This window comes from Lonchura striata, chromosome 1A (assembly GCF_050655825.1).
Source record: "Lonchura striata isolate lonStrDom1 chromosome 1A, ASM5065582v1, whole genome shotgun sequence".
Lineage (NCBI taxonomy): Eukaryota > Metazoa > Chordata > Aves > Passeriformes > Estrildidae > Lonchura > Lonchura striata.
In genome coordinates this window covers 30,558,644-30,570,766 of record NC_140741.1, presented here as the reverse complement: position 1 = coordinate 30,570,766, position 12,123 = coordinate 30,558,644, and the positions used below count along the sequence as shown (strand labels likewise).

Genomic DNA, 12,123 nt, shown 5'->3' with positions numbered 1-12,123 from the left:
TTGACAAGACAGTAAAAGAATGATAAGACTTCTGAAAAAGCAAAATTTTCTTTTTTAAGTTGTGTCAAATTAAACATAATTATCTTCAAGCACCAGTATGCATTTGTTTTCTAATAGCACATCATTTAGGCTTGTGTATTTTAAAGGTGCAGTCCATGTTGAATTTCTGCTCTGGAGTCTGCTTAAATACATCTTTGTAGAAGTGAACGGAGAGTGTAGACAGGAGAAGCCACATTAATTTTCATCTATCCAGGTGGAGACTGTCTGCATATACAGGAAGAAATATATGACCCTTGCACTTGCACTTGCTTTAGTCATGCGGGGAAGGCCATCTTTACTGCCACTGGGGGTCTGTGAGCTGTTTTGTGCAATGTGTTTGTACATTAACAGCCAAGCTGTTAATGTACAAACACATTAACAAACACATCAGGCTTCTACTATCCACTTTTTGTAGCACCTTCACAATTCAGAAAAAAAAAACAAAAACAACTGTCATTATAGCCTCTACCTGAGGTGGGTGACATCTATTGTTATGCCTGTGTGAGAACCCATGCTAAACCACCTGTCCCATTTTTGGGAACTTAGAAATGTATACATCAGCTTCTTCCAGTGCAGTGAAGGAAGACACACACTTGCTCACTGTGCTTTATAGAATGGTTTTGAGATAGTGCTCAAGCTCCTTAAATAATGTAAACTGCTCTCTGTATATGCTAACATTGTTCCTTCTGTTATGTCAGACTCTGTACTAACATAAATACCTTTGGAGTTTTTACTCCTAAATAAACATCTTTGCATAAATGGTCCTTTTTTATTCAAGATTTTGGTGTAGGTTTTGTTTGTGTGTTTGTTTACATTAACAGTCCCTATGTGTTTGGGTTTTTTATTGTAGCTGTTCTTTGCATTCTATTTATTAATACTTTTAGGAAAATTGGGTTTGATTATATGTTAATCAACTTAGTTCATTTACACAGGCCTTTTAGCATCACTGCAGCACAATGTCGTGTTTTAGTGTCACTTTCACTTGCCTAATAATGGTAACATCAAATGTAGAAAATTGTGGGCATGGTCTGTCCAAGCCAGATGTGGAGGACATCAGTGCCACGAGCACATTGTATTTTGTGATTACAGGTACATATTGTAAGGGTCCTCTAATGGCTTGCTGGAGCTCTGAAAAGGCCTAACTAACATAGGATTACCATATGAAACCAGTGACTTGGCCTAGGCACTGAGTAGCTTGAAACCAACATTAGGATCTATTTCAAGAGCAGAAGTCCTTTTTCACATATTTCCAAAAATCTGACATATTTGAAGCCACAATTACTTTGATGGTGTAAGAAATGATAAATTGACACTCCTGATTTTCAGTTTTCCATTTTCTGCTAATATTTAGTGTTCCATTTTGTATCTGCAGGTCTTCATATGCCTCCCATATCTTCACTAATCTGTGTAATTTACTGACACTAACAAACTGTGCAATCTCAGTATTCATATTTCATTCATAGTCAGAAGGAGTACAGGAACTTGTGTTGATCCTCCCACAGAATTGCTCAGTATTAGTCACTATCTATTCTGGCTTATTGCCATTTCCACTTTTTAGTTTAGTTCCTAGTTTTGAGTTTATTTTTAATCAGTGTCAGAATTACCTTTTATATATTACCCATGGTTCTCTAAGTTTAATGGAATTTATATGTCAAAAGAAGACCATCATTATCAGTAACATTCTCATCTTTGCAGTTAAAATAATGTTTCTTTTCATATTTCCCTGTTTCAAATAATACTCCTTTTGACTCCCCTACCATGTATTGAATACTAAAAAGCATTTATTAAACACTACATACTCTGAAATGAAAAATTTTACTTTTTTCTGGTCTTGGTTGTTTTCCTTCCATTTCTTTCTTGACCTCCTTTCTCTACTCAAGCCCCAGTCTGAAAGCTGAAGTAGAATATTGTGATTTCTGTCCATCTTTATTTGCTTAAGCCCAATATGAGAGATTCATTACTTCAATGTAGGATCAATTCTGTGATGTCAGAAAAAAATAGTCAAGCCATTCCTGACTTTGTTTGTTATTCATGTATATGTGATTCTTGGTATACATCATACAAAGATGTTTAAAAGGAAATGCCTTTTTATGTATTTTTTTAATTGGAAAAGGTACTGCATATATGTAAGTTTATGTGATGAAAGTGCTGGAGCTGGGTGTGGTTTTCTCCCCTGATTAAGTATAAGAGATATTTCAATTTTGGTTTAGGTTGGAGGTTTTTTTGTGTTGTTTATTTTTGTTTGGTTTTTTGTTGTTTTTTGTTGGTCGGTTTTTTGTTTGCTTGTTGTTTGTTTTGGTTTTTTTGCTTTTTTTGGGTTTTTTTGTCTTCTTGTGCTACATCCACTGCTGGCTTGTTCATTTTTTCTTTCCACTAGTTCAGCTCCCCAAGCATTCAGTGCTATGATTTTTCTGTCATCCAATCATTTACCACCTTCTAGTTCAGCTGTTCTTCACAGCTATAGAGGCTTTTCAGACAGTGTTAAATTCTTTATTTTCTTCTCAAAACTCTAATTAGTAATCAGGATTGGGATGAGCAGGCTATATGAGATAGTAACTGCCTGGGTTAAAGATTTATGCAACAGCACATGGGTACAATTTCAGTAAACAAGTAAATGATTGAGAATACCACATAAAACCTGAGCTGCTGCTAAGAAGAAATGAATTGGAAAAAAAAAAAAAAAAAAGGCTAAAAGCATAATTATAAAATTGGTGCATGATGTGTCACATTGATTGTTATAGTGTACTAATGTTTGCTCCATTTGATATCCCAGATATTAAAAGCAATATTTAAATGTATCCTTGCCCAGGCTAACAGAAACCTACATAGAAGCTTTTTTCAAAAAATTTTTGAAGGTTTACTGCATTTCTGGAGGTTGTTTTTATTAGTGTATTATGTTTTTTAATGTATTATTCTGTTCCTTTTCAAGCATGTTTTGAAAAAGTTACTTGTGTGCAAAATGAGAAATGATGGATATTTAATAGCATTCAAATAAGACATTACCCTCTGTGTTTCAAATTCTGCTTTGGAAGAGGCACATAAAATACTTTCAGAAACAAGCAATTTTTTTTTTTATGTAACTTAGTTTTGTAAAATTAAAGTTCACAATATTCTGAAAACATATTGTTCCTGAGAGAGAAACATTTCACCACTGCTCTTAGAGTAGTAATTCACAGTGACAAAGGCAGCCAGTATATTTTGTTTGTTTAAAACTATACATTCTGGGGGAGGACGGAAAACCACAAAACACAATTTAAGTGCCTTGAAGTGTCTGTTGTACACAAGAGACTCAGAAACTAGAACGCACCACTGAAGAGTAATCAGAATCTTTTTTCTTTGATAGTTCTTATCCAGAGTAGACCTTATAACCATGTACATCTACCCTTTTTTGAGTATTTAACGTAATTAGAAAACAAAGACATAAGGTTGCATATTCAGAACTGATTGGATTGTATGATTCTAGATGTAAATATTTCAGATGTCCATTCTTAGATTCTCTTGCTCTTAGAAGATCCATTTTCCTGAAAATAAATGACCATAATATGATCTGTAACTGAACACACCAAAATGAACATACCCAAGACATGAAAATGGAAGGGTAAAACTTCAAAACACAGCTCATGTCCTCAATTTCCAATACCATCTTCCTCTCTGTGTTCCTACCTTTCTTATCATCTGGTGAAATTCCTTTGGTGATGTCATGCTCAGGGAACAAGTCTCACTTATAAAAGGATTTTCTTTATTTTTAATAATTTAGCTGAACCAACACAAAACTGAATACTGTAAAGCAACAAAAATGATGCAACATCTTTCATTTTTTCTGCGTTTACTAAATAAGGCTACGAAGCTCCCTTTAAAATAAATCAAAACAGAGAGTTGGTAGAGTGAGGGATCTGGCTCTTGAGGTCTACATGTACAGTAAATCTATTTACCATCATTTATTGCATGACATTTTAAACCTGACATTGGTCATTTATAGTGCAGTCAGTCCATAACACTTTACAAGTGGCTGGGCTTTAATTGCTACTTTGATACTGGTCAAAATCCTGTGGTTAAATAAGAATTTTGTATATATTTATTTTGCTTGAAGACAAAATGATCCATAGTTCATATTTTCCTGAAACCTGTGCATTAGATAAGCCTCAGTGTTTGAGTAGGCTTTAAAAAATTCTTTAATCAACTTTTCATTTCTGTACCTTTCATCTATGGTCACTTGAATAATCTCTATATCTTTTTCTTTAGTAGAATAGAACTAGCATAACACTAAAAGTTAATTGGAGTATTAGGTAGTATACTTGAAACCGTAATACATTTGCCAGGAAGAAATTAAGCTCCCTTGTTGATTGTATCATACCAATATGTACTAAACTTATATGCCAAAAGGTACAGTAAAAGGAGCAAGGTTTTGTTTCTGTTTTATCATAATTTCTCCCTTGTCTATGCTGTCTTTGCTAAATTTTCACTAACCAATAACGCTGAAAAAAGTGGGCTTTCTAACAATGAGGTAAAACACTGAAAATGGGATCAAAGAATAGGCTTCAAATTGACCCTTACATAAAAGTAGGGAAGAGAAGGAAGAGAGGCAGGAATGGAGGGAGGAAGGGATGGAGGGAGGAAGGAAGGAAAGCCTTGCTATGAAGAGCAATGAGTAAAATATTTTACACTCTATTTTTATCAGTACATAAAGACAAAAAAATAAAAATAAAATAAAAATAAAAAAATGCCTTCCAACAGTGCAATGGTTGAATGCATTTATGTAATATAAACAACATTATTCTTTGCTTTTTCTACACAGTCCTCTCTGGTCATGCTTTACATCCAGAATGTCCCAATGGAAGAAAGCAAACGACACCGGTCACTTCAGAGACAACTGAAGTAATAATAAAACACAACTTAACTCTGAACCACTTTTCATGACTGTCAGAGTTATCACGTTAATTGTTAAATAGGATTTTCTACAAATATACAACATATAAAAACTGTTAAATATATAACTTTAGGCTTTTCAAAATACATTTAATGATCTCTTTCAAACAAGTGTTACTTTTGTTTTCTCTTTAATTTGCTTTCTGGTGCTAAATGGTGTATCAGATGAGACATAGGCCACAGATGACCAAACATGCTCTTTGCAAATACTGTATTATCCAACTTTAACTATCAAAAATGGAACTGTAGAAGAGTCATGTTTAACTGGTTAAAACGGAAAATGATTTTAGTACGAGAAAGTCAATCTAAGTACAGAGGAATAAAGGTGCTGTGTAGACAGTTTGTGTTCTTTTTGTCCAAGTTTTTCAAACATAGGTCATTTTCTCTCAGTGCTCCATTATGTTCTCTTGAACATGGCATTTCAAGAGCAGGTCTCTGAGTTAGTTTTTACTTCAGCTTTCCATAAAGACTTCTGCTGGACAACATTTCAGCTTTGTGAAAGCTGGAATCATGTCTTTGTGGAGACCTTCAATTTAATGACATAACTCTCTTAAGAGTAAGATTGTGTCCACTTTAAAATAGATTTTGCTCTTTGGTCTATTGTAAATACTGAAAGTATAAGAAAATAAAAGAAATTCAGACAGTTTAGGGCACAAGAAGAGTTTCTCTTTTGCACCTCAGTGTTCTCCCATAGGCAAAACAGTCTTCTCTAAGGCTGAGTGGGATGATACTCTTCATTGTAGCAGACTCTTCGGATTGAAACATGTAGGTAACAGCAAGTCCAGCAGTGGTGTATAACGCAGATGAAATGTTAACCATGAACTTTTTTGTATTGCTAATGCCCAAGCATATCTCTTTTTCTATATTCCTTAGTCCAGTGATCCTTAGAATGGTAGAACAAACTTTAGCTCATAATGCAGAGGAATTATGCTGTCATTCATGAGATACAGAGAAACAGACAGTTGAGTTGATGACATATAACAGATGATGATCAACAGCAGTGAAACTTGACTAAGTTAAGTAGCTCACAGAGAGCCTAAACCACTCCTACGAGGATTCTGTGTTGCTGCATTTGTCAGGAGACCTGTAAATCAATAAGAACAAATGAGTCAGTGTTTTAATTTACAATTCTGCTTGTCTTTGCTGTCCATTATCATAAAATACACTGTACTGAGGTTTTTCAAGGAGACAGTTAATAAATTAGAAGATATTTATTTTGCACAGCATTTTTCCTAAGAAAAAAACATATGAAAAAGCATATTTTATTATAATAATGTTATGCTTTAATAATTATTTCTAATAAATTATAGTTTACAATAACATCAATGCCATCTAATTTCCACTAAGCTTCATGCACATTCCTTCTCATAAAAATCACAGAATTCCTTAATGTGTTCTTTTACACACATTAAAGTTACAAACAAGAATGTCAAATATACATGGTGATTAAGATTACTTTTACTTTTGTGTTCAAGATGTAATGAAAAATGGACTTGAAAGGCATGACCATGTATTAAAAATGCAAAGATGTTTGTACTGGAGGCTTTTCTGCAGTTAAGTTTCCAAAGAGCACTGGAGTGTGCCTAATTTAATCAATACTGCCCTCTAGCGATGCTATTACAAGTGCAAATTAATGTAAATAATGGTTATTAATAGTCAATTTAAATCAGAACATTGTTTTAGTTACACTCCAGCAAACAAACAAACAAAAAAACAAAAACAAAACAAAACAAAAAAAAAAAAAACAACCAAAAAAAAACCCACCACAGAACATAATAAAAATGGGCAAAGTACTGCCCAATGAACCTGTTGCAAAGAAAATTGAATGGAAGAAGCATTTCTAAAGAGAAGCAAAGTTCACACTATTAAAGAAAACAAGAGTACTGGAAGACAGCACAAACACAAATGAGAAAATAATGACTTATTTATACAACAAAGAGCCAGCTACTCATGCTCACCCAAAATATGTGCTTAGAAATGGTTTGAAGATTCCACGGATTCTGCATACACCAAAATGTTGGGGGGTGCATTAAGCAAGCATGATTGCTACAAAATGCTATTTGCATTTTCAACACTGTCTTCTGCTTTGGCATTGTTCTGTCTCCAAGTAGTCAGAATGTTATTATTACTGATGGAAATACCATGCAAAACTCCATAAAATACTGAACAGTGAATGTGAAAGAGCAAAACAAATAAAATCCATTTCAATTGGTTTAAACCATATATTGAATATTGCATTTTTAACCCAATCAGTACTAAGTAGTACATGAAAAAAATCTGCCTCTAAATCAATTTAGTGACAGCTTGAAACATATGGATCTCTATGCATGTAGAAAGAAAGAAAGGGGGGGAGTGAGAGAGAGAGAGAGAGAGATAGAGAGAGAGAGAGAGAGGCAGATAAGACAGATGAATACTTTCCTTACAAGGCATAAAGTGTATGTCATAGAGTTCTGCTTTTGTCCTCTCACCTTTTCCAGGAAAAAACACCCCGGAAATCTTGCAAACAGCCTTTCCTTTTCGGACTAGTGATCAGATCTCCAAACCACATGGCCTCAGACAGGCTGAAGGCAAAAAACCTCGTTGATTATTGTGATATATTCCCCTTCTTAAATATACTTTCAGCAAGAGAAATAATGTTTTGGTTCTATTAATTGCCCTCTTTCCTCTTTAAACTCTTTCTTGACCTTCCTGTAATGCACCCTATTTTTCTTCCCATTGGAAAAGAACATAACTTTTAAGGTAGTAATACTTTTTAGGTTGCAAGACACAAAGCAAACAATTTATAGTTTATTAGGTCTGAAAGTAAACTACTGTGTGTTAAGAATTAACTTGACATAGCTCCATCTTGCCTTTAAAATGACAGAATGGCCCACATCTAAAAGCAACAGCGTAAACTGCTGATGGACTGTATGTTCAGTGTTTTCATAGTGTGCTTCTCCACCATATTGGTCTCCCAGGAAGAAGAGATTTCAGGTGCAATCACATACATTTAGAGACAACCATCTGCTTTGTCATTTTATGGGGATAAAAGCCTCTTTGCTACCCCTGTCTCCACCTTGAACACCCCTGCTGCATGAATATGGTATAACACTTCAAAAGAAGATGAGAAGAGGTGAGAAAATTATGCACTTTAAAAATGCTGAGGAAGGGCATAGAGCAAGCTTGAAGTAAAGTGATGACAGGAAGAGGAACAGATTAGAGAACAGGAAGTGAATTTACAACTTTGGACAATGATAGGAGAAAATGAAATGAAAGGGGGGAAAAAATATATGTTGGGGGAAAAATATATATGAATATGTTAGCCAGGGAAGTATAAACATCACTTATTAATGAAGCCATGAAAAATAAGTAAGATAGGTAATAAGAATAACAGATAAAAAAGAGAGAGAAGATTGGAGAGAGCATGATGAGTCCAGAGAAGAGGAAGAGAATGTACACCTACCCTCCCACCTCCTGTATTTTCCCTTTCGTTCCTCATTACAGGTAAATTAATCACTCCCCAGAAAAACAGACAGATCAAATAAGAGAAAAGAGGGACTCCTAAAAAAAATAAAAAGGACTAGTTTACTATTTACAGTAATAGTTCAATCCATAGAATAAAATCATAGAATCAGTTAGGTTGCAAAATACTTTTAAGACCATCAAGTCCACCCCATCACTGCCAAGTCCAACACTAAACCATGTCCACAAGGACCACCACAAATATTATAAATACATTCAAGGAATGGTGATTCAATCACTTCCCTGTGTAGCCTTTTCCAAAGCTTGACAACCCTTTTAGTGAAGAAATTTTGACTAATATGCAATATAAACTTCACCAGTGCAACTTGTGGGTAATATCACTCATTCTGTGACTTGGGAAAACAGACTGACCCCCTTCTGGCTACGATCTCCTTTCAGAACAATAAGGTGTCCCTGGTCCTCCTTTTCTCCAGTCTAAACAACCTCAGCTCCCTCAGCCGCTCCTCAAAACCCTTCTGCTCCAGACCTTTCCCCAGCTTTGTTGCCCTTCTTTGGACATACTCCAGTACTTCAATGTCCTTCTTGTAAGTGAGAGGCCCAAAACTGAACACAGGATTTGAGATGTGGCCTCACCAGTGCCGAGTATAGGGGGAAAATCACCACCCAGTCCTGCTGACCATACTATTGTGGATACAAACAAGGATTCTGTTGGCTTTTCTAGCTGCCTGGGCATAGCTGGCTCATGTTCAGCTACTGTTGATCAGAATTCTCAGGTCCTTTTCTGCTGGGTTGTTTTACATCCACTCTTCCCTAGCCCGGTTGCACTGCATGGGGCTGTTGTGACCCAAGTGCAGGACTCACCACTTCACCTTGTAGAACCTCCTATACTTGACCTCAACCCACCAATCCAGCCTGTCTAGGGTCCTCTGCAGAGTCCTTCTACCTTCCAGCAGATAAACACTTCCATCCAACTTGGTGACATATGTGAACTGACTGAGGGTGCACTCAATGCCCTTGTCTGGATCATTGATTAGGATACTAAGCACAACTGGCCCCAGTACTGAGCCCTGGGGAACACCACTAGTGACTGCCTGCTAGCCAGATTTAATTCTATTCACCACAACTCTCTGGGTTCAGCCACACAGGATTTTTTTTTTATCAAGTGAAGGGTGTACCTATCAAAGCAGCCAATTTTTCCAGGAGAATGTTGTGGAAAACAGGGTCAAAGGCTTTACTAAAGTGCAGGTGGACAACATCGGCAGCCTTTCCCTCATTCACTGAGTGGGTAGCCTTGGCATCAGATGAAGATAGTCCAGCAGATCAATGACTTTCATGCTGGCTGGGCCTGATCCTCTGTGCATGTGCCACAGGATAACACTCAAGAAGATCTGATCCACGACCTTCCCTGGCACCAAAGTCAGACTGAAAGGCCTATAATGTACTGCATGGAAGCCCAAGGTGGCAGTTCTGCTGACCACCCTCTTTACTCCTCCAATAATTGAAAATGTGAATTGAAACACATGAGAAGTACTACTTCCCTAACAGGCAACTTTAAAGTAAAATGGTGCTCTTGACAGCTGTTTGGCAGCAATTTTTAGAATATTAATTAGCTGATCAGATTGTAGTAATAACTGTAAATTAAATAACTACTTACATAAAACTGCTTCAAAGCCTGGGAAATTTGTTTTTGCTTTGTTTAGGTTCTTTTTTCACTTCACTTAGGAAAATTGTAGCAGCATAAAATTAAAGAAAGGCTGGATAACTATCACATAGACCAACATTTTTTCTGTTTATACACAGAACTCATGTCATTTCTAGGTGCCAAAGCACATATCTGTTTGTCACTGACTTCAGTGAAGTCAGAATTCTTCCCAGCTCTTCAGATAGCAAATTCTGCTTCCTTTGGAAGGAGTCAAATATTTGAGCTGTAAGTTTGAGTTTCTTCAAATTTGAGGTACTGAACAGGCATCTAGTACCAGAGATTAAAAAACTACTGTATATTTTCTAACTGTTTACATGGTGGAAGTCCAAGCCCTGCATGTTCCACAGGAATCTGCTCAAGAGGAAAACAAATTTTCCAGCTAATAATCCAAAACATAAGAGGCAATACAGTTCACATGGCCATATGCATCTTTCTGTTGTTCTTGGATGGTTTGAATATGTCCTCAGAATATTTGGCTTATTGGAGCAATTATAACACATTCCATTTAATTTGTCTTACTCTGGAGGGAGTAGAATAAGGGTCAGTCTAGACCAAACTGAGCCCTAATGGCACATAAAATATTTTATTTCTTCACTTATGGTCAAAACAAAGGAAAAAAAGTTGTGTAAGTCACCTTGAGAATATAAGAATATATAATGCTTTGCTGTGTTACAAAGGCTTTTCACCAAAATAAACCCCCACAAAAACCTCTCCTTCAGTGTAGTATCTAGGATTTAACTGAGTGACAAAAATGTTTGAATTTCTCAGCACAGCCAGAAAGTTGAGCCAGGCTTACTGCGAGTGGCAAATATTTTCAGTTAGGAAACAGTTTCAGGTATGTCTTGACCTTTTACTTTATACGAAATCCACATAAATACCAACAATTCCATGTCAAGTCTGATAAAACGTTAGCAGTTTCACCTGTTTTTCACTCTGTGTTTTTAGAATAAAAAGTTCACCAAAGTTGTGGTTTTTGCTACAGTAGCCAAGTGCTCTTACATGACTACCTATAGTAGTAACATTGGCACTCTTTGATGACAATTCTATCATGTTTCCAGAACTGATTTCTGGAAATTTTCTGGATACCTACAAAGTAATTGGTCATATTAAAGATATTTCAGTGTTGCTTAACACCTGAACTACTTGCCTAAATTGTGTGGTTTATACTTTCAACTACAGTCTTATGCCTCTGTGAGTCTTAGGATTCTGTGCAGCATCCATGAGTGCAAACAGCTTTTTTTGTTTGTTTGTTTGGGTTCTTTTTACCCAAGAAAATTCACAGAGATGTATGCTGGTTCAACCAGTCTCCGACTCACAAATCTACTCATAATAGAAACAGTTCCAAACCTTTTACCAACTGACTGCAAGTCAGATAAATAGCATGTATTTCCCCTCTGCTTCTGTGGCTCTCAGTTCTAGGTCCCTAAACAACTAAGCATATATGATGCAGAAAGAAAGATGTAAAAGCATTAAAACACCCTAGGAAAACCTTACACTGCCTTGCAAAACACCTCCTGCTTTATGGGAATAAAAATGTAAATTTCTGGTGATGATCCAAGGAACAGCAATGATCTGTTTCATTCATGAGAACTCCCATAGTCCCTCCTGAAAATGTATTTTGTTTCCTTCCCTTCCTCTCCTTTTCTTCATGCTGTTCATATATGCAAACTGAATTGCTTAGTCTTCAGGAAAAAAAAAAAAAAAAAAGACAAGTTAATCTAACTCTAAAGTATCTAAAATTATTAGGAATAAGAAAAAGAAATATGAAAGCTACCCTCCTTAATGCTGTATTCTATCTCACTGAGCTAGCCACAGGAAGAGCAATTTCAAAGTTCAAACCACAGTACCTATGGAACTAGGAGTTGTAAGATTGAACAAATTTAGTGTCCTTGCTTCTGGATGAATATTTATTAAAAGAAGTGTAATGTATTAGGTAGTGTATTTGCAGGTATATTTTGCCGTGCTTCATTCTAACAAAGTAGCATTCCTGAATT

The 12,123-nt window shown here is 35.9% G+C and overlaps 1 protein-coding gene across 11 annotated transcripts in view; it reads right to left on the bottom strand.

The window, feature by feature from the left end:
* The window catches only part of TAFA5 (TAFA chemokine like family member 5), a 475,974-nt gene that overhangs the window by 67,360 nt on the left and 396,491 nt on the right, over positions 1-12,123 (bottom strand). For 4 of the 11 annotated variants that reach the window (XR_014952367.1, XR_013340007.2, XR_014952371.1 and 1 more), the window contains 2 exons: positions 7,434-7,526; positions 3,209-6,049 (listed from right to left, as the gene is read on the bottom strand). The exons of 2 other annotated variants lie outside the window; for them this stretch is intronic. Coding sequence is in view for 2 of the 9 variants with exons in the window: in XM_077783423.2 (XP_077639549.1) it covers positions 6,041-6,049 (9 nt within the window). In the remaining 7 variants the exon portion in view is untranslated. Of the gene's footprint in view, positions 1-3,208; positions 6,050-7,433; positions 7,527-8,407; positions 8,506-12,123 lie in introns of those variants that run through there. 5 more of the 11 variants (XR_014952369.1, XM_077783423.2, XM_085570410.1 and 2 more) reach the window with 2 other exon arrangements.